Consider the following 23,002-nt stretch of genomic DNA (forward strand, 5'->3'; position numbering starts at 1 on the left):
AATGTCGATATTGGTTTTTGAAATCCATTATGTGAGCGGTGAATCATTTCCTTTGTTTCCAGAGGCAAATATGGCTGATATTCACGCAAACTACCCAGCTGCGTAGAATGAGTATAATTCCGGGTAGGACGCGTGACGTCACACATGTCATTTTCAGTTTATTTTAGTTATTTATAACCCCTTTCAGTTCAGAATACAGGTGAAGTGTTTCGGACCACTTTGGCAGCGTTCCCTGCAAATTATCGCCTCACTAAGCTTGCAAAAGCGTTTTAATTGTTCCCTTTGAAGATCTAAAATGGTCCTTGCTTTGCTCAGAAAATCACCAGAGGTAAGGCTGGTCAGTTTTTATCAATTTTCAAACCATACACATTTGCGATTATCAGGAAATGTCGTTCCGTGCAATTCTACACGTACAAGAGGTCTTTCAAATGCGCTTATCGATAAGAGAAAAAGATGGGCTCAGGGATCATGCGGAATTCCTCTCGACGCTAAAGGAATTGGTCTTGCATTTTTTTCGTGAAACTGGTGGAAGAAACAGCCACAACAGCAGCAGATTTTTTCATCGCCACTGAAAATTTCGTAGTTTGCACTACGGGTGTGAATTCATTAATATGAAAATTTCATTCCACTGACAAAATGAATGTCGCGCAAAACGTTTCATTCGCAAAGCTTTACATCGAACAGATTTTCGCTTTTCCGCAGTCTCATCATATTCCAGTGTTAGTAAGAAAGTTACTGATTTAAGGAGGAAAATATTTTTTAAACGTTTAAAACCTTGCTGAAGATAATTAAAGGAAAAACTTTATGTAGATTATCTTCTTAAAGCTAGCCAGACGGCTGGGCTTTGACATTTTATTTGAATTTTAAAACAACACTGCTTGATTATGTGAAAACGCAAAAAGCAATAAATGACAGTTTTACGACACAGCAAACCATTCACCAATTCTTTTGCTGTAAACAATTCTGATGAGCAGAAATTCAGTAGAGCTTCGTTGCACGGAAAGGGGTCAGGACCTGCGATTTACATCAGAACTGCTATGTAGAACATTGCGGTTCTGATGTAAGATTATACTTTACGTAAGACGTACTAGGTCGATAGCCGAAAAGCAACAAAAAATGGAATTCGTGTCAATTTAACTTACGAAGGATTCTCTGTTGCCAAGTGGCAAAAATTTGTTTAGTTTATTCCTTATTCCTAACTTCCTGTTCGCAGCTGACACCTCTATTCGTGATTATTGGCGCTGGCTGTGCTGGAGCTGTGGCTTTTACGATCAGACAGGCAACGAAAAACCCTGAGGCAAGGTATGTTTTAACTTAGAAAATTAAATGAGAAAAGTCGATTGATTATTGGGGCATGAAATGAAAAAGGTCCATTAAAAAAGTACGAAAAACCCATTTCAAAGGCAACCTTGTATCTAAGCAGAAGTGTTCTACGGATTAAAACCTCTTTCGAAAAAATTTCAAACGCTTTCACAGTTGTTTCCATTCCTCTAGAGGATCAGGATAGAACGAGTTGATTCTAATATGTTGTGCCCTTGGTTCACTTTTCTCTGACGGGGTAACATATTTAACGTCAATTAATGCAATAATTTTTAATTGTCGCAGAGCAATGTAATTTGATGCTTATTTTATCTCCTTGCATGAGGTGACGCATGTAATTTGGGACTCCTAATCAAATATCTGAACAGGAAGAAAAAAATACAATTCTCTTAGTCATAAATAATTTTCCTCCTTCAGCTCACGTACTTAATGTCTTCTTCGTCCAACTCACAACCGTACTGATCAATTTAAGTCTGAACATCAACTGAACAATTCTGTTTTCTCCAATGGTCTGCTTCTTAATTTGACTGACTGCATTATCATGCTAACTCAAAAGCAAAGATTATCTCTATGACAGTTTATTGTGACTCAATATGACTTAATCGTCACTCCAGTTGTCACGGACTTGTCTTGACTTTAATACTGAAGAGATTGAAGAGTCCAAAGGGATCTTGAAAGCGAAATTCGCTTGAAGTCTACAGTTTACCCCTCTTTTTGTCCTGATCGATCTCAGAGATCAAACTTCGTCGTACATGAGTGCAGATTGATTACTCTTTCATCTGTGGCATGTCACACGGCGTTTTGTTTTGACAGTCATTGTACACCTTCTCACTTGACTTCTTGATCGCTGATCAACTTGTGATTTACGGATGATGTAATTTTTCTTTTCTTCCTAAGATTCTAAACAAAATTTTTTTTCACTAAACTTCCTTATGATTTTGCTAAAGCAAAAACGAGTATTTTTTGTCAATCGAAAAAATGCCACATCGCCACATATTTACATAAAGCTTTGTCTGTAATAAGTGTCTAATGAAATATTACTGAGGAATTGGGAAGATAGTTTTTTTCCTAGATTCTTTCATTTCTTTCGAATATTATATAACAAAAGAGAGCAAGTTTTCTCTCGTGAGGGGTGCAGAACATGTTAATTGCACATCACGCTACTTCTGTGAAAATTTTCGATATTTTTCTCATGTCAGTCTACACGATAAGTTCCAAAATGATCTTTAGCTTTCAAACGGGAGCGTTACTTTGCAGGAGCTAGGCGCAAATGGTTAATTCGCTGGCAGGAGGGAGACATTTTATTGTCGAAATAAAAGGGGAGTAAGACATGAGAGCGGGTATAGGAAAGATTGAACTCGTAAGGGACGGTTTATATTGATGCAATTTGTAAGCAAAATTACCTCACTTCATGTAACAAACACCTCAGACCTGAATGCGCAACTCGGGTAACCAAATGTGTTTCAAGTTATTCTTGCAGGATAACCTGCGATTGGGTGTTTTTCTCCGTAACCAGCAGCGTCTAATTTGTCGGCGTTCTCGCTGTTGCGTTTTGCATTCACACCGAAAAAGAAATGCATGTTTGAATATGTGTGTATTACCTTGCCTTTCCGATCTTCTCTCTGAACTAGCTTGGTGTCTTTTCTTTACAGCTGGGACAAGAAGAATAACCCTCATCCTTGGCTCAATGTCAAGCATGATGAACAACTCAAGGTGAGCATTTACAGTAGTTTTACAGTTTCCCATCTTGACAAAGTGTTTCTCAATTCTTAGAAAATGCCCTAAATGGGGAATCACAAAAATGTACAGAACCATATCATCAATTAAAATTTTTTTTTCAATTCTGCAGCTGAAACAAACATTTTAATTTTTCCAACAGCTTTACAGTCATACAGATTACTCAAAGCTTCAAAAAGCCCGACCAGATGCAGAAGTGTAATGAGCCTTGGAGTGCATGGAAAAGATTACCAGGGAGTCAGAATAAGGCCCACTGGGTTTGCATTTGATAAGAACTCTTATAGTAAATTATCACATGATATTAGATACTTAACACCTAGCAAACACATGGTAGCTTCAAGAGATGTACTTTTCATTATAGATCTTAAGATGTTATTTTTCTTTGAACTGTTCTAACCAATCTACAAAAACATTAGCATTTTAAATGAGATTCAAATATTGACATGACAAACATGGTTTGAAAGTCTTTAATCTGTATAAGCCCTTGCTCTTGGCTGAACTTTGAAAATAAATTTTTTCATTTTGACGAAACATAGTTCTGTTAAATTTCCATTAAAAAATTGTGTGTTCCCATTAATGTTTAGACAAACACAACATATTCAATTTTACCTCCACAAGAAAACTCGTCAAATCCTTTTTTAAGCTCCTATATTGGTATCAGTACTGTGCTTGTTTCATTAAATATGCTTAACAAAAACTTTTAGATAAAAGTAAAAGACTAAAAACGTAAAGGTCTCCACCTTTGGAGAGTGCTCTCACATTTGAGGTGACAGGAAAAAAGGGAAAGTCTTCTGTGTTTGAAGTTTTTGACTGATAATTCATTGGACGAGTCTTGCCATTATAATTACTGAGTTCCTTCCTAAGGAGTTCCTTTCAACTGACGCTCTGCACACGAGTGGTATGCAGTAATCATGAACCAGAAACATACGTGAACACTTCATACTATTGTAGTTATAAGTCAGTTTGCACATTATGGTAGAACTCGACAATGAGATCTGTTACGTTATAAGCCATTTTGAACAACGTGCTCCGTGTGCAATACACCTCCGTATTTAGTGGCCTTTTGGGGCGCTCTACATCTGAAAAAAAGGGCGGAGTTGCTGCGACGCTTTTTTCAAATTGCCAATTTTTTCGTTCTAAGCCTGGCACAGCTTCACCGGCGCTCGATTATCGCTTTTAAGTGCACAGAAAACCGCTAACTACGCAGGCACGTGCATGGCTACAGTACTGCTACTTAGATTTAAGCTCGCTTCATCATTCTATGCCATAGTTCTGTTGCCTGTGCAGACTGGCCAAGTTGATTTCTCTATATATATTTAAGGTAAAATAGTCCATGCCTTTTCTGAAAACATGTCGTGATTGCACTTCAGAATTTTAAGAAGAAAATAAAGCTAAATAAAAAAATGTTATGTATATTTTCCTTGATTGCAGCATTGATGGTCTAGATTTTCTCAGTCTCTTTATTTGTTAATGTAGCTAAAGACTGTTCCCCTAAGAATTTCGCCGTATTGTACTCCGTAACTGTGACGCAATATTTTGCTTAGCCACCAAGCCTTTAAGGGTCCGGTTTCGTGCGAACGCCATCTTGGAAGAGCCTAATCGAATCTAGCTTAACATCGTTTTTCTACTGTTTCGACCAAGTAACGGCTAAAATGGTTTTTACTTATCTGAGAAAACACCCCGAGGTATGATTATGGTTTTAAGCTGGACTAAGTTATCCTAAAGTATTGGCTGGGTGTTTGTTTGATTGGGGTTAGTGTAAGGTTCATGTAGCTTCTAGAGTTGAGTTAATTTTAGAATGTGCGTATCGATACGTAGTTGAGCTTACCTCTGTATTTGTGCGATTCCTTCGTCACTTTGATCTTTCAAATAATGAACTACCGTTTTTTGTTAAAGAAACCTTTCAGGTCGTCATAAAAAAAGATATAAAAGCAATGCTAAGATTATTGTATTGTAATTAATATTGACAGTGACGTATTATGTATTGTGCTTATTTACTTGACAAAGATCACGGGTAAAACTACTGAAACAAATGCAGAATCGTACTTCTGAAAAACGGAGGCAGATTGAGAATTCAAAAATGAGATATATATATATTTTATTTTATTTTTTTTTCCAAATTAAGAAATGTTTTATGGTAAGGAAATGGAATGGTTTAAAAAATGTGACAGAGTGGTGAAAGTTTCTTATTTTGTCTTTACCTTGAGCTCTGTGGATGGTAAGCTTTCTCTTTTGGGGTTAGGGATATAGTCTGAAACAGCTAAAAACAATCAGGAACTAAAGGACACTTAAAAAATTGCTGTAAAAAATTTTATCCCTGCAGATTTCATTTTTTCAAAGGGTACCAAACGAAAATTGAGGATTTTTAATCCTTTAACTCCCAGAAGAGATTAATATTTACCTTCTCCCTGTAATATCCTTACATTATCCAGCAAACAGGTGATGAGAATACTCATACTAGTAAGTAGAAGTTGTTAAAAAGCTTTTACAGCAAATTCTTTTCACTTATTTAAAAGGAAGTGTATAGCAGCTTTAGGCGAGAGTTAACAATCAGATCAGTTATGTCCCTAGGCTAGAGTCCCTTTTGTCTTGGGTTGAAAATTAGCCATTGCAGTGTCTCTGTCATTTATCACTTTATCTTTTAATTTTTTTCAGTTGGTTCCACTCTTTGTTGTGGTTGGCGCTGGTTGTGTTGGAGCTGGTTATTACTTAATGCGACTGGCTCTTAAAAACCCAGATGCAACGTATGTACATGAAAGATTAATAGACTTAAACAAGTGATTTAGATAATACCTTTGCACTGAAGGTAATCTTCCCCTACAAATGTGATCCTTGAGGCTTTTAGTTAATGTATGATCGATAAGATAACTTGAATTCTTGCCCAAGACACCTGTCTGATGAGTCTATATTTGCTGTAAAAAAAAGATTAGCTTTATCCCCTTGTCTAGACCATCACTACTTTATAAACTTTTGTATCCAAGCTCAAAGCTCTGTTATTTTCATGTATTACTTTACCAGCAGAGAATTCTTTAACCCTTTAAACTCTTAGAGTGACCAGCATAATCTCTAATAACAATAATACTGCCAAATCAATCATTAAGATCACAAGGATAAAGGAAATGATTGCTAACCTGAGAAGCTTTGATTGTTAAACAAATTCTCCTCGAAAGCACCCAAGAAAATGTATAGAGAAGAGTATGGAGAGAATGGATACTGATGTTAGGGTGTAAATAGTTAAGTTAGAAACATAACTAAAACAAGTTCCAAATTTTCTTTTCGCAACTCATGATATGACCTTTTCAGCTTTTGAAAGTGTTGGATGTGTTTAGTGAGAAGTCTCCCCACAGAAAAATTTGTGTTAATAGGCAGATTTTTCAAAAGTTGTCTGTTAACAGAATTGTCTTTAAGTTGAATGTGACCAAAGGCGTTTCACAATGTCTCAAAGCAAGATAAATTTCTCAATACTTTGGACCTGAATTCCTATCTTAACCTAGTTTAGAAAGTCTTTCTGTGAGTCTGTTAGTGTTGACCTTTTTCACATTTTAGTATTATTATATTTTGAACTTGTTGTGTGGTTTACATGGTAGCTGGGACAGAAAGAACAATCCATATCCATGGCAAAAGATAAAGCATGACCAATGTTTGAAGGTTTGTTTGTTTGTTTGTTTTTTTTTTGTGGTTTATTTTTTCCACTTAGAGATAGTTTTTTTACAAAGCACAAATAAACCCCAATTACGTTCAAGGCAAAAATAATCTGGTAACCTTACCTTGTATTATTTTTATTTTTGTAGTTTTACACCCATACTGACTACAGCAAGCTGGAAAATAAGAGACCAAACATTGATTGAAGGATGAGTGGTGTCAATTGACTGACAAAACCAGTGCCACTGCTGATGATTTGCAGCTTGCCTATCTTACTCGTAAATGCAGATACTTGATAAACATTACTATATTGTTTGTGTTGTTGCATGGTTATTCTTTCAATAAAATGGCTTCTTTCTTTAATGAGTACACAGAAAATTCTGTTGGATTATGGTAACTCATGAAACAGTCCAAAATTGTTTTCAGGAGTAAAGTCCTCAAAAAAAGAATGGACAGAAAAACACACGTGGGTTATGCAAAAGGAATTATATGATAAGCTGGGTTTACAATAAGCTGAATCCTTTACAAACATTTTGATTGGCTTATGCCTATGATCGATTGTAGGAAAAATGCATAGATGACATCACCATTAACAACATTTTGCTTTTTTAACCAATAGATTCCATGTTGATGTGGGTCTGTAGAGTAATAGATTGCAGAAGATGTCAAAATGTGTTTAAAACATCTGTGACTCACTTGGCTTTGCCTTAAGTGCCTCGTTTTTGTTCTCACCACATTTTGGCATTATTTGTGATCTATTACTGACAGACTGACTTTGTTTGTGGGTTGGTGTATATGAAAGTAACAAAGCAAATTATGATTAAACTTAACCACCATAAACAACAACCTTTAGAAAAATCCAAGTAATAATTTTATTTACAAAACTGTGCCATTGTATAGGAAAGTCCCTTTTAGCTTCAACTGGTAGTAGCTTATCTACACCAGTTACCCGAACCTTCTGTTGTATTTATCATGGGAAGAAAAATTAACCCCATATCCTCCCAATGGCTCTGTTTTGAAACATGGGTAGCTCCTTGCATCCTTGCAACTTTTCCTTGGAAACATTTTGATTGAGAAGAAATTCAGACAATGAAAGACAAAAAAAGGAAGAAAAAAATAGAAACAAGGATCTAAAAGAAAGATTGGTTATCCTGAGTTTTAATTGATTCAAAATTCTGATTTACATGTACATATATTTTGTGTGTATGTCTAAAATACGGGTTGAAATGCATGCCTTTAAAAAGATATTAAGGCTTGTGGGTTGGATGCAAAGGCTCTAAAATTTTAACTTTCCATCAGAGAAATCACAAGCTTATATAAACACAATGGACATGTTATGAAGAAGCTTTTTCCTTAAAGAAAATTTTCGGTTGTGTCCTCATGTACCAGTACACAAAGGAACGAAACATTAACGAACTGCAACACAACTCCATGTATGGATATGAAAACAATAGGAATTCTCCCGTGGTACACCAGGACAGCCCCAAATTTTCAGTCACTGTGATAAATATTTTTCTTTGTATAGTAATATATCGGAGAAATCCTAGGCTTATGTAAACACAAAAGACATGTTATGGAGAAGCTTTTTCGTTAAAGAAAATTTTCAGCCAGCCAGATAAATATTTTTGTACAGTGATAAAAACCAACCAGTTTAAAGAAAACTGCAAACCAGGAAAAAATTTTGAATCATAACTGAAAACTTCATCTATTTATACAACCTGGAAGAAAAGTCCCAATTGGCAGGGTACACCTCTCGTCAAATTTAGAGGAGGCAAGAGGCAGTGTGGGTATATCTTCACAAGTGCAAATGTTTGGAAGCCTCCTTAAAGCTCAAGCCACTTAATTCCCCCTTGTGCTTCAGTAGATACTTCTTGACCTTGGAACCAGAAGTCCGAGCGTACTGTCTTAGGGCCCATCCAATTGCCTTTCGGATGAAAAATTCTTCCTCGGCTGCCCTTAGATTGCAGAAGCGGAACAGCATCTCCTCGTCGGTTTCCTCTTTGTAAGAAAGCTGATGAAGTATGGCGGTTCTTCTGAGCCACATGTTTTCATGATTAATCCATTCTTCCATGATAACTTTTCCTAAATCTCGATGTTGCTTCACGAGTTGCCCAACCATCTTAGACGCTAGCGCATCGACAGTGTCCCACCAAGATTTGTTCGTGATCAAATCTTTCATGCACTGGATGTTCTCTTCAAAGTCTGTGGAAGATTCTAAGTGCTTCTCGAGATAATCGATTGCAAAATACTGGAATTCTCGCTCTGGTTTTGTCCATAAAAGCTGCACGAAGTCTCTCGTGTCACCTGAGTTCAATTTTTCTTTCAATAATTCCTTACAAACGCTCTTCCTTACAGGGCTGCTGAGACCAAAAAACTCGAACTTATCCCTCAGGTATTTCTTCATGGGTTGACTTTTCTTGTGATCTGCATTCTTGTGCAGTTCGCGAGCTACTTTCTCTACCAAGGTTTTCACCTCGTTTCCCGCTGTTTGGTCGACATCTTCAACTTTCCCTCGCTTTTTCAACGATCCGGTTTTAGATGAAGCTCTTCTTTTACTCATTGCAGTGAAGTTATGTCTATGAAAAGTTGCAAATAAACACAAGTCAATTACCTTACGAAGTTCGTATCTCACAAAACAGATACTTTTGTGCATTTCATTACTTATACCACCCTTTCGAAAAAGTCACGATAGTCGGTGTATCAGTCACGCAATTACTCCTGACACTTCATGAGATATATTTGAAGTCCGTTTTGTTCAGCGCATGGCACACTGGCATTACAATTTCCTCGTGGCCACGGAACAATGAATCGCTGATTGATTGAATGAATACGTTGTTTGTCTTCCGAAGGTTATTTTCGAAGACGCAATTTTTTGCAAGAAATCCAAGCCAAGGATATATCTTCGGGCTAGATAATCGCAGAAATATCTTTCAGCCTCTTAGATCGCTTGAGTGGGGTTTAGAACACTTCTCAAAGTCAATAATTTTTGTGGGAATAAAAACAATGTCTGCCGACAACGCCGAAAATTCAACCATTCTGGAGAATCTACGAAAATCCTTGAAGGAGCAGGTTTGTAGTGAGAGCTAGTCAATGTTTAGAAGGAAAATTTTGAATCACAGTACAGTTGTTCTGGTTGGGTACACATCTTTAGTAACGTAATGTTGTTCTATTTCCATATTTGACCATATTCGGAAATTTGAACGGAAGTAGATCCTTGGAAACACTGAAAGATGTTTATAGGTATTTGATTTGAATATTTAATTCTCAGTTTGTGTTCTTTCCAATTTTTTTGAAGCGTGATGAACTGATTTTGTGGATCTGAGCATCAAATTCTGATAAGCACTCAGTTCAGTGATATGTTACAAGTCTTGCTTATTGCATTATCCCCCCAAAAAATTTTCCTTCTCTTGATCCGATAGCTACTTCTCACTGATAGCCCACACATCTCTCTTCTTGTCGTTTGTGAGGAAGTGTGATTCTATGAAGGCATACTTACTAGTTGATTTGTAAACAAATTTGTGGAGGAACCATATCATTTCAAGCCATTTTTTATGCCAGTCAACTCTGGCTGTGTGAGATACTGTTTTGTAAATTGTAGTGTAAGTCTTTGTTCAGTTGCTGGCCCTTACTTTTATCCCCTCAGTCAGAAGAAGATGTTTGTTTTTATTCCTACTAGCTGACTTTCAATTTCTTGGAGTGTTCATCTCCCCCCATAGAATGCTACTAAATTCTCTAACCCTTTAACTCCCAAGATCTGACTGTTAATTCTCCCCTTTAGCTGCTATATATTTCCTTTTAAATAAGTTACAAGAATTTGGTGTCAGATGGAGATAACTTTGACCTGATAACTTTGAATATTCTCATGACCTGTTTGCTTGATAATGTTCAGTTATTATAGGGAGAAGTTACTTGTTAATCACTTCTGGGATTTAAAGGGTTAACAAGTAGATGGTTAGAAATATGTCACCAAACAGGTTATCTTTAAGCAAGGGAATTATCTTCATATAGAGCATGAAGCCAGATAAAGGTTGATTTAGTTTACAGCCTGTCATTAATTTATTTATTTTTCCCTCAAGACAAACAGAAAACTTGATTACAAACAATAGAGTAGGAGACAAGGGAGATGAATGTGATGTATTTTTCCACAGCTAGGTCGATTTCCCTGTCAGATTACCTTGAACTACAAATTTATTTCAATTTCTTGCCATTTAAAGGATACTTATCCATTGCCAAACTCCAATTAGAGGGGTGTTTTACGCTGTAGGGGTATATCAGCTGATATTGTACCACCCACCTTCCCATTTGTGCTACATAATGTGTATTAGTACCTAATGAGATTAGACAGAAATTACTGGTTTAATTATGCCTGGGTTAAAATTTGCCTGTGGATGCATTATACATTTTTGCAATTTGTCTCATGGTTTATTTATTTGCTCTAGGGTGACTTGGTAAGAAAACTAAAAGCTGAAAATGCTCCAGCACCAGACCTTGAAGTTGCCATCAAGGAGCTTAAAGTTAGGAAAAAGGCCTTTGAGACCAAGGTATGAGTACAACTTGAGAATTTATTTTTGAGTTTTTTTCTGATGTATCATTGACTTATTCATTGCTTACCTGGTCTAAGAGTGACGAGCATCTTATTTCTTCTCATAGTATCACCCTGAATCACATATTAAGGTGATGAGAATATAGGAAGTGATCTCTGACTAAAGATATTATTGATTGTGAATGAAATTCTCCTTGTCAGCACCTTAGGAAATGTATAGAGAACAGTATGGAGAATATGCATGCTGATGTTAGGGCATAAAAATTGCTTTCTCCCTTTCCTATTTTCCAGTAGCTACTCTTGAGATGAACATGGATATTTTCTTCATAACTTCAATTTCTCCCATCATAATTATTTCAACATATTTTGTTTTAGTTGTGAATGTTGTTTTAATTATTATTTAAACTGTGATCACTTTCTTATTCTCTTTATGCCTGAAAAATAAAAATGAAATCTCTTCCTTTCAGGAAAAAGAAATGGCACCCAAGCAAGAAAAATTTGAGAGATCAAAATTGGAGGACTTACTAAAGAGGCGATTCTTTTTTGTCCCTTCATTTGAAATCTATGGAGGTAAGTTCACAATTGAACTGACAGCAGTGTTAAATATATCTGGAGACAAGATAACACAGAATTTCCATATATTCTTGAATAATGTTGTGAATACTATGAACTCTCACTTACACCTTGAAGATGGAATGAACTTTTAGTACAACTATTGATTAATAGCAGTGTTGATCTTGCTCTCAAGAAATCAGATGAAGCCCATAAAAAGTCATTTATATTACCTTTGTACACAAAGACACTATGGTCAAGTATGTATGGGTGCTGATATTGAATGTGAAGCTCTTTTGTCCAAATCTTGTACTCTTCCTCCGAGTTGATCTTGTTTGACAGTGATCTTGAGTTGAACTCCTCTGATGTGTTTTACTCCATTTTTTCATTTATCCTTAATAGGCACAGAGGTGCTAATTAAGGACACGAACAGTCTGAGTTAGCACTTTATCCTTTGACTCACATGAGTGATCAAAACAGAATTTCTCCTTGCAATATTACTGCAATATCAAACAGACAAGTGATAAGAATAAAGGAAAATGTCAGTTAGGTGATTATTAGTTGATCCAACATCAAAGTCTCCAAACTGATAATATTACAAGTATCATATGTGATGGCAGTAAGCAGAAACACTATTGAGGTCTAGGGGATGAAAAGTTAAACTTTCAGGAGTGACTAGGAAGGAATATCTTCTAAAAATTTCAATACACTTTCAAGAAAAGAAGAAAATTAGGGAAATATAGATCCCAAGCTGGGGATATTGCTTGATTCAATACAAAATTCTCAGAATGAAAAAATGGTAAAGAATATACAACAGTGCTGAGAACCTTTTTTTTTTTATCATGGTGAAGAGAAAAGGTCAGTGGGGCTATTTCAAAATTATCTTTCTTTCTTTGCATGGCAGGTGTGGCAGGGTTGTATGATTATGGACCCTCTGGTTGTGCGATGGAAGCCAACATGATAAACATTTGGAAATCACATTTTGTTTTGGAAGAGCAAATGTTGGAAATAAGAGCTTCTCTTCTGACACCTCATTCAGTTCTTAAGTGAGTAAACTGTTGACGACAGTTAACAAAGTCTGAGATGAGTTGGGGTTTCTCAATATGCATTATAATTTTTTCAAGTGTCTCTTACAGGTTTCTTGAAGTTGTGATCCTAGAAAAATTTATTATGAACCTTTATTTCACCTACACAACTTCTTTATTTATATTACACCTTAACACTAACATGCATATTCTCCATACTGCTCTCTTTTCATTTTCCAAGGTGCTGACAAGGAGAATTTGTTTAACAGTCAAAAGCTTCTTTAGTTGGTGATCATTTCCTTTATTCTGGTGGCTTTAATGTTTGATTCAGGGGTGATATTGTTAGGAGAAATTGGATGCTAATCACTCTTGAGGGGTCAAAGAGCTGAGTGTCTCTTACAGGTTTCATGAAGTTACGATCCTAAATAAATTTACTTTGGAACTGATTTCACCCACGCAATTTCCTTATCAACTTAAAGTAATGAGGTAGTTTTGATTTTTTTTTTATTTTTCTTGTTTTAGAACATCAGGGCATGTTGACAGGTTTGCTGATTTCATGGTGAAGGACGTCAAGACTGGGGATTGTTACAGAGCCGATCATCTATTGGAAGGTCTGCTTAGAGGGGGGAGCAATTACATAGATTTACATCTTAAATATAGCTAACAAATTGGGGAGATGGAATGTATAAACTGCCAGCATGCAGGATTGTAGGTCAAGACGGCAAGGTTTGAGATCCGTGTGGGTCATCGTGATGTATTCTTGGGCAAGACACTTCCCTTTCACAATGCCACTCTCCACTCAGGAGTGTAAGTGGGTACAAACTGGGTTAGATTTTGGCACTGTGGGACCACATGGCTCCAGTGCTGACTTATGTAAACAATTTTCTTTTAATGCGGTGCATAGATATCAATCACTTGTAAGGGGAAAAAACACTTTTTCTCGCATATTTTGTATCATATACTTCCTTCTGTCTCACATATTCTTCCTTCCTTCCCTCATATTTTGCATCTCATCCTTCCTTAACACTTCATGCTTCAGAAACTGGGATAGGCCTCTACACTGTAGGTGTTGACTTTTATAAACAAACTTCTTGTGCGAAGCTCTTTTTCTCAAATATTTTGCAACATATCCTTCCTTCCTTGAAACTTATTTTGTATCTCATCTTTCCTTGGCACCTCATGCTGCAGAAACTGGGATAGCCTTTGGCACTGTGGGGCTACATGACTTAAGTGCTGACTTTTGAAATGTAAATGTATTTCTTTTAATGTGGTGTATAGATGTCCATCACTCGTAAGGGGGAGAAGCTCTTTCTCGCATATTTTAAGTTTGATTGATTTCGGCTTCTTGTTTGTTTATTTATTGAAGGACACCTTGAAAAACTGTTAGCAGATAAAAAACTGGAGGAAGAGAAGAGACAAGAGTATGAAAGTGTTATTGGCCAGGTAATGTGATTTTTATAAAGATAAGTAAGTAGGGAATTCATTAAGGTGTTATTAATGTGATACAGAGCCTATAGAAGGTGTGAGATGTTTTTGAGCAGAGGCAAGCACCAAGGGGGTAAAGTCATATTGAGTGAGGTTGTCTTTTTTCTACTTAGGTAGATAACTATGGGATGAAAGAACTTGGGGAGCTTTTGAAAAAGTACAACACCAAGTCTCCAGTAACAGGGAATGATCTGACTGATCCTGTGGAATTCAATTTAATGTTTTCAACCTCAATTGGTCCAAGTGGGCTCATCCCTGGGTAAGAGTCATCTTAGCATGGGGTGATTACTTTTTTTCTAATCTTTGAAATTACGTACAAGGTACAGCTCCATGTAATACAGTTTAAATACTACTTATAATACTACAGCAAATATGAATACTAACATTACCTACAAAAAAACTTATTACTTAACAATTGCAGATTTAAAAGTTACAGTTTCATTGTTCAGACATGTAAATTATCTGTATTTAAAAAACATATTACAGTAAAGTAATTAATATCATTAACTACAAAAGCTGAAGGAAAAAAACACTAAATGAGATAAAAAAAAAGAAAAATATGCAACTACATGGCTTTTTTCTAAAAAGAGAGAGGAAAGAGGCTCAAGAGACAATTTACGAGACATTAATAGAGATTATGAAGAAAGAGGAAAACTGTGAACTGGGGGCCCTATTTGGGATTGCTTTTGTCTCTGCATCTGATCGGTTAAAATGGTGTTGTGGAATTTGTCAGACCAAACGTAGAACGTGGTGAAGTAAAATCAATTTCGGATTTCTTTTGATACCCAATTGAAAATGTCTTCTATGGTTTGTTCTTATTTGAACAGCTTCCTTAGACCAGAAACAGCTCAAGGAATCTTTGTGAATTTCAAACGCCTCTTGGAAGCTAATAATGGAAGACTACCATTCGCCTCAGCACAGATTGGACCTGCCTTTAGAAATGAAATATCACCTCGATCGGGTCTTCTGAGAGTAAGGTAAAGAACTTTAAGTACATCTGTTCAGGCGATTGTCCTTAACCCTTTACCTCACAGAGGTGATTAACAGTAATTTCTCCTTGTAACATCCACACAATGAGACATGGTTTGATGCAACTCTGGTTTACAGATTTAATGAATGTAACCGAAGAAGTTACAGTTCATAGACCCAACGTTTCAACACTCCTGTCTAGTGCCTTCATCAGGGGTGATCTAAACGCTGCCACAATAGGTCCTTAAAATGTCTAGCAAACACATAATGGGAGTATCAGGAGAAAGTTGTTTTCTCGATCAAACACCAAATTCTTGAAACAAATTTGCAAGGCAATGTGTAGAATCTAGAGGGGAGAATTAACAATCAGATCTTGGTAGTGAAAGGGTTAATAACGAAGTAAGAATAGTTTAAGATCACAATACTACACTCGCTCGCAAAAAGTAATAAACTGCAATGCTTTAAATGGTCAATCGTTCCCTTTGATACAAATTTTAACCTCAGCAATGGCCTTCCTGCGTTTATCCAAAATGCCACTCCCTTTGTTGATTGAAGTTACAGTTTTAGTTTCAGCATAAGACTGGAGTGATTCATTTTGCGATTATCTCTTACAATACTGAATGGCTTAGGACCTCAGTTGAAAACTTCTACTGAACTCTTGGACCTCCTGTTTGACTTAGGTTAGGTTAGCCACTTTTCCATCATCCAATCTGAGTGCTCTGGACCCTCTTTTAACATTCTGTTAAGGTCGCGAGAATAAAGGACGTGATCAACAACCTGAGGAGCTCCTGATTATTACAAAAATTCTCATTTTAAAGACCTTACGAAATGTATAGAGAACAGTGTGAGGAACATGCATACTTACGTCAGGTTGTATAGGGGTTAAGGATGTCTTTTATGATTAATAAGTCATTTTGTCAATCAACCCAGTAATGATGTAAAAAAATGTATAATATTCATCATCATCATGGTTTGCTTCTACTTTTTTTTATGTAGAGAATTCACCCTGGCTGAAATCGAACACTTTGTTGATCCAAGCGACAAGAGTCATCCCAAGTTTGAAAATGTGAGCTCTCAAACACTGAGGTTGTTTCCATCAGAACATCAGATTGAGGGAAAACCGCCACTGGAGATCACTGTAGGAGATGCTGTCAATCAGGTGAGCGGTTCATTGCTTCCAAGCAAGAATGCTTTTTTCCTTCTTTTATTTGTAGATGCATGGTTGTTTTTGCGATGTAATGTTTTGTAATAAATCACTCGAGTTAGATTTCGGATTCGCTGGGCGGCTGCTCGAAATGTTTGTTTTCATGAGTCAAACATTTCCCAGACGGAAGGCCGCTTCCTCTTCATTCTCCGCTTTTTGCCCTTGTACTTAGGACAGTTCTTGTACTAAAACATGTTTGATTTGTCATCAGAAAATTGTTAGTTCCCAGACCATGGGTTACTTTCTCGGCCGCGTGTTCCTCTTCTTGCTGAAGGTTGGTGCTGATCCAAGTAAGATCCGCTTCAGGCAGCACATGTTCAATGAAATGGCGCATTACGCTTGTGACTGCTGGGACGCTGAACTCCTAACCTCCTATGTAAGTAGTGCATACTTTTTCTTGCTCTCAGGTTACGGAACTCAGTAGGGTATACATGTACATTATAGACAGGTAATTGAGCAATTTTCAATTGAGTGTTGTCAAAAGTAATTCGGGATTGCTTTGTTTTTGCTTTACTTCGCTATGTGATTGGTGCAGAAAACTCGCGCCCTTCTCTCAACCAATCAGATGTAAAACTAAAACCAATGTCAACTTGGTCGCCCGCGTTTTCCCGCGCTTGGGTTGTGTGGTTGTTTTGGTCTCATCAACTCTTAAAGATATTTTCCTTTTTTGTAACAGGCCTTTGTGATTATTTTGGTTTTGGTTTGACGACACTCGATCGAATTGCGCTCTTTAAGAAACGAATTGTGATCTGCTTTGTTCTCATTGGTCGATGATGACGCGCTCTTTCCTCCGCAAAGAGACGGATGCTGTCTGGTTCATGAACTGGCTTACGTGGAGCTAAGAAAAATGGCCCATTGTTTTCTAACGTTTCAACTGCAGACGAATAAACGATTGCTTGTTTTTGAGCGCAACAAGCGGAAATATGCTAAGTTAGTTGGCAAAACTGATGATTGAGTTGGTGTGCAGTAATTCAGGAAATAGCGAAGTTTTAAATAGTTCGCAGTAATAGTGTTGAACTAACGATGACGATTTTTCGTTTTTCCCCAGGGCTGGATAGAATGCGTTGGATGTGCTGACAGGGCCTGTTATGATCTGTCCGTTCACACAAAAGCAACCGGCGAGAGACTGGTCGCTCAAGTTGATTTGGAGCAATCGGTATCCTTAACTATTCAACACACTTTTATTCGCGTTCGGTAGTTGCTTTGTACACGGAGGGCGTATCAGTCTCATTCGAATTCTGGTTTAACCGTCATTACCAGTTCTTTCGCGATTTTAAATTTTGCCTTTCTGACTTTTTTAGTTACATTCTAATATTGGCGCCCAAATGTCCTTAAAGGCGTTTTCTCCACTAGATTGTCGAAAGTAATACGGACCTTACTTTGCTCTGTAATTGGCTTAGAAAATTCGCGCCGTTCTATCATGAATTAGTCACTCACGTTTTTCCTGCTTCGAGCAGTTGTCTTGTTTTTACTTTTAGTTCTCATTGGCCCCTCGTGATGGTTTGCTTGGGTCTGATTGGTCGTTTTGATAACTTTTGGATTTGGTTTAGCACGTTTAAAGCGCGGGAAATGTGAGTGCTCGAGCTACGGTGGTTGTAGTTTTGCATTTGATTGGTCGGTAGAGTGGTGCGACTTTTCTGGACCAATTATAGAGCGAAATGGAGTAAAAGCAATGGATTCCTACTCTCCGAACTTGATTGAAAGTTGCTCCATCGATTGCAACAAGTTGGTGCTCGAAATTGAGTTAAAATTTTTCAACCTTGACTAACTGTGTAAAGGAAATGATTGACGTAGTGGAAATCGTCCCAGAGAAGCCAGCAGTTGGAAAAGCGTTTAAAAAGGAAGGGAAAATTGTCATGGACTATCTGGCTCAGATGGATAAGGATGCTATCAAAGCATTCGAGGATAAACTTAACGAAAACGGGTAGGTAAAAAGGAAATAAAACCACGGGGCTTCACTCGCTAAACAACGACAACCTGATACATTAGAGTGACTGAAGCAACAGCATGACATGTAAGATAAACAGGCGAATATCTTACTTCCTACCATCATTTCCGAGTTGTTTTTGTTTGTTTGTTTGTTTGTTTTTATTTTAACATATTTATCATTGTTTTCTTCAAAAGCACCAAGACTCAACGAGGGGGATTACAATATTACAAATATAAAATCAATTTATTCAGGCTCTCACACAAACAGACACATAACCAACACACACAAGTTGCAATAACAACGAATTTAACTCACTAACCCAGGAGCGTATTATTTAAACAATCAAACAATGGTCGATGACGGTTTTTGTTCATTTGAGTGGCAATATTTGAGTGGCAATATTAAGTTTAAGAGATTAAGATTTTTTGCTACTGGGTCCCTAGAAGGGTTGAGCTGAACGTTTCGTTTTTCTAAGTTTTTTGCGAGTCATTACGAAACGAAAAATCTGTCCGCGAATTCAACAGGTCATAGAAAAAACATCTTGTCCGCTCTTACCATTGAGCCCTTTACCCCTGAGATTGAGGAGCATCTATACCAAGAGTATAACCCATCAATCAAACGTTAAGGTCATGAAAATAATGGAAATAATCGCGACCCTAAGAAGCTTCTGATTGTTAGACAAATTCTCCTCATAAGAACCATAGATAACTTGTCGAAAACAGTATGGAGAATTGGCATACTGATGCTAGGACGTAAAGGGTTATGCATCATTTTGTGTGACCTGGTAACTTGCAAAATTGTATTAGTAAAAGGAAGTTTTGTGACATATCTGGTCTGATTTATTTTAATTGGCTTTTCATTCCGTTTTTACCCAGTAAGGTGAATTTAACAATAGAAAACAAGGAGTTTACCATTGAAAAGGCCATGATCAGGGAAATCAAACGATACCAGAAGGAAATTCATGGTGAGTTTAAAAGATGTTACCAAGGTCTGTTTACAAAATCTTATTTTCAGAGGAAATTACAGAAATCTAAACTGTTTTTGTGTTTTTTAGTTCGTGACGTAGAACCCCACGTGATCGAACCGTCGTTTGGAGTTGGAAGAATCATGTATTCTGTCCTTGAACACAACTTTAGAATTCGCGAAGGAGACGAGCAGAGGACGGTAATATTTTTATTGATTAGTTGTTTCTGGTCATTGTTTATCGCTTGCAGAAAGGAGGGTGGGGGATGGTTGGGAGGTTTTTGGTTGTGTCTGGTCTTTCCCTAAGGCTCTGTAATATTCGTATGTTCCTGCCTTTGTTAACAGTTAATTGACTGTCAATTTTCCATAGCCACCCCTCATGGCGGCGACTGACCTTTCCTCAGTTCCCCTAAAACACCATGTGACCCCCCCCCCCAAAAGTCCTCCCCTTCCCCCACACAAGCGATAAATATGGAATGGTATTTTCAGTGAAGCCATTAAGTCCATAATTTAGCTCATTGGTCTTTACTTAAGCTGGACATGTAACATTTTTTAGGCCCTGGTTTTTTTAAGTTAGACGATGGAACCCTCTCAGATGGGTAACCGTTTTCCACAGGGAGTTCACCACAAATGAGGTTTAGCAATAAGACTGGTATAACTGGGCGCAAATGTAACAATGAGCTCGTTTCTTTAACCCTTAACAACCTAACATCAGTATACATATTCTCCATACTGTTCTCTATACATTTCCTAAGGTGCTGACAAGGAGAATTTGTTTAGCAACCAAAAGCTGCTGTGGTGATTATTTTCTTTATTCTCGAGACCTTATTGCGTAATTCAGGGGTGATGTAATATTGTAGGAAGAAATTCGATGCAAGTCACTCGAAGGAAGTCAAAGGTTTAAACTCCACCCTATCATGAGGGTGTCAACCTCAACAATCATACAGCAAAGAATTTACCCCTTCCTACAGTGTTACGTTAAGCAACGAGGGTTCATGAAGTACCTTTCTTTTACGTCACCTGACCTCATGTTAATGAAACTCTGTAAACAGTAGCGAAGGGGCAGCCCTCTGGAAAATGTATCAAAGAGGTTTACCTTCATCCGTTGAGCACATGGCCACAGTCAGTGAGGAGGACTCTACAATAATCGCTTTTCAAAGGGCTGGAAATATAGACACGTGTTAACTCCCCAAAATGGTGACAAAACTCTCTAAAAAAAGTTTCTACTCGAATTAAATCTGTTCCATTTTTGTTCTCTGTAGTGGCTGTCCCTTCCTCCTGCAGTAGCGCCCGTCAAGTGTTCTGTACTTCCGCTCAGCAAGAACAAAGAATTTAGTCAGTTTGTCAAGAAGCTGTGTAAGTAGTTTACTTTAATGATTTTGAATCGGAATTATACTGTGGACAGTCCACCTCTTTTTTGCTTCTTTTACGCCTAAATAATTCTCCATCACGCACAAGGCAGCCTAGACTGGAAAGGCTGGAGCGAAGAAAGCAATAGGGACTATGAGAACCCTCCTTCCACTTTCACCAGTTTTGTAGAAAATCTCTTTCGTTTTTAAATTTCAAGTAACAATTTTTCTTTTACTCTCCCCCTTTTACTTCTCCTCCTTTGGGAGGAGAAGTAAAATTAGCCAATCATGTCAAAGAACTCTAACCTTGACATTGGAAAACTGATGGGGACATTATTCGCATACTTCTAGTTTGTTTTCGCGGATTTTTAGCGAGTTGTTTTTGAGCTTCCGTTGGTGTAAATTTGTTAACCCTTTGCGTGGAAATTTAAGAAGTTTCGGAGTTTTTATTTTAGCCAAATGTTGTGGTTCAATTAAAAAGTTTGACACACATTTTCTACGGATTTTGAATTTAGCCTCTTTTTTTGTGAATGGACTTTTTTACAAGTTTGTCTTTCTCACTTTCATCTCCTTTTTTCACTTTTTTCCTTTGCGTGGAAATTTAAGAAGTTTCGGAGTTTTTATTTTAGCCAAATGTTGTGGTTCAATTAAAAAGTTTGACACACATTTTCTACGGATTTTGAATTTAGCCTCTTTTTTTGTGAATGGACTTTTTTACAAGTTTGTCTTTCTCACTTTCATCTCCTTTTTTCACTTTTTTCCTCGCTCCAAGCCTCTCAAGATCTTACGAATCCAACATGGCGGCCTCAACATATCAGTAAAAATTATTTTTCGCGCTCGCTCGCCAAAAAATAGGCCCGTTATGCAGATAGCACAAACGAGCTCGTTCCAAGGGCTGTTTCTCGCCCTTACCCAAAGTATTAGAGAAAAGCCTAGAGGATGAGGCTGGCTGCGCACACAGTTGAAACCCAGCACGACTCAATTAATGGCGATGCAATGCAACCCCAGCAGGAATTTCGAACCATTAAATCACCGTACCTAAATGTTTTGTGAAGTTATAGACGTTTATTTTTAAGCTAAAACTGTCGGTTTACTTGTTGTTTTAATTATGCTTTGTAGCGGAGTCTCTTACTGAGCTGGACATCTCTCACAAAGTGGATGACTCCAGCGGATCAATCGGTCGGCGTTACGCTCGAACCGACGAGATAGCCATTCCATTCGGTATCACTGTGGACTTTGATACAGTGAACAAGGAACCTCACAGTGCTACGCTAAGAGAGAGGAACTCTACACGCCAAATACGGGCGCAGGTGAGAGATGTACCACCGCCACAAAAAGGGCGATAGGGAACGTAAGCGTAACACACAGATGGGGATTTAGACCTTACTTCTCACCTCCCAGAAATGCTGATTAAAATGTGATCCGCCGTATAAACCTGGAAGAACACCAATAAACTGTGTTAAGAAAAAGAACAACATTTTTAACCTAAAACAAATCCTAAATAACATCCCCAAAAGATGAAAATATTTCTGGTTTTACTATCAAACAAAATATTTTCTGTTATTTCTTAGATTGACGAGTTACCCACTATTGTCAGCAACCTTGTCCGTGGAAAGGTCACGTGGTCAGTAATAGAGGCACAATATGGTCTGTTCGAAGGGCAGGAGACTGGTGCCAAGTAGGCGATTCACTAAGCAGCCCCTGCAGATTATACGAATTTGAAAACAGCCGAGGAAATTGAGTGATCCTACTACAACCTGCTCTAAAGCTAGTTGCGAGGCAATACTGCTGAAAAGCATGCACTCGATTTGTTACGTTTTTCGCGATTGTAGCAACACAGGCGTGGAAAGATAATAAAATATTTAAATGCTATGCGATTGGATTTTATCATTTCAGCTAGTACATTGCTCTCCTTGAGGGGTGCGCTGGTTACGAATACAAAATAAACTAAGAGAAAAAAGAAAAGAGATGGAGAGGGTGTGGCGCGAGTCTTTTGGATCAGTCACAAGGCGAAGTAAGGAATAACCCAAACAATCCCCGGATTACGTCCGACATCAAATTGAAAATTTCTCTATTTTCGGAGGTTAGTCTCCTAGCTTAATATTTTCTTGGAAAAAGCGTCATTCCATGTAAATAGCAGGAGTAAAGATCACTGATTTATTGACCATGCGTGCGTAGGCATCGTTTCCATCACAACAAAAATATTCAGGGGAAAGCGGGGGAAATCGGTCGTCGCCAACAGAGAATGAAGAGAGGAGGACGAGAGAAAATAGACTATCACTT

At 37.5% G+C, this 23,002-nt stretch overlaps 4 protein-coding genes across 4 annotated transcripts; 3 read left to right on the plus strand and 1 right to left on the minus strand.

The window, feature by feature from the left end:
* Window positions 1-167: 167 nt before the first annotated feature.
* LOC131782111 (cytochrome c oxidase subunit NDUFA4) lies at window positions 168-4,135 on the plus strand. Its single transcript, XM_059098825.2, has 4 exons — window positions 168-328; window positions 1,214-1,302; window positions 2,973-3,033; window positions 3,200-4,135. Exons 1-4 carry the CDS (start codon window positions 296-298, stop codon window positions 3,257-3,259), a joined length of 243 nt encoding a protein of 80 aa, XP_058954808.1. The 5' UTR covers window positions 168-295; the 3' UTR covers window positions 3,260-4,135.
* A 147-nt stretch (window positions 4,136-4,282) lies between these two features.
* On the plus strand, window positions 4,283-7,062 carry LOC131782112 (cytochrome c oxidase subunit NDUFA4-like). Its single transcript, XM_059098826.2, has 4 exons — window positions 4,283-4,742; window positions 5,713-5,801; window positions 6,645-6,705; window positions 6,849-7,062. The coding sequence occupies exons 1-4, from the start codon at window positions 4,710-4,712 to the stop codon at window positions 6,903-6,905; spliced, it is 240 nt and encodes a 79-aa protein (XP_058954809.1). The 5' UTR covers window positions 4,283-4,709; the 3' UTR covers window positions 6,906-7,062.
* A 779-nt stretch (window positions 7,063-7,841) lies between these two features.
* On the minus strand, window positions 7,842-9,363 carry LOC131782110 (uncharacterized). Its single transcript, XM_059098824.2, has one exon. It carries the CDS (start codon window positions 9,350-9,352, stop codon window positions 8,495-8,497), a length of 858 nt encoding a protein of 285 aa, XP_058954807.2. The 5' UTR covers window positions 9,353-9,363; the 3' UTR covers window positions 7,842-8,494.
* A 119-nt stretch (window positions 9,364-9,482) lies between these two features.
* Window positions 9,483-22,591, plus strand: LOC131782141 (glycine--tRNA ligase). Its single transcript, XM_059098854.2, has 17 exons — window positions 9,483-9,768; window positions 11,139-11,240; window positions 11,710-11,812; window positions 12,699-12,840; window positions 13,342-13,430; window positions 14,186-14,262; window positions 14,418-14,563; window positions 15,132-15,281; window positions 16,270-16,432; window positions 16,689-16,853; window positions 17,526-17,633; window positions 18,256-18,401; window positions 19,283-19,371; window positions 19,462-19,571; window positions 20,633-20,726; window positions 21,839-22,029; window positions 22,291-22,591. Exons 1-17 carry the CDS (start codon window positions 9,523-9,525, stop codon window positions 22,399-22,401), a joined length of 2,232 nt encoding a protein of 743 aa, XP_058954837.2. The 5' UTR covers window positions 9,483-9,522; the 3' UTR covers window positions 22,402-22,591.
* Window positions 22,592-23,002: the final 411 nt, after the last annotated feature.

This window comes from Pocillopora verrucosa, chromosome 10, assembly GCF_036669915.1.
Source record: "Pocillopora verrucosa isolate sample1 chromosome 10, ASM3666991v2, whole genome shotgun sequence".
NCBI lineage: Eukaryota > Metazoa > Cnidaria > Anthozoa > Scleractinia > Pocilloporidae > Pocillopora > Pocillopora verrucosa.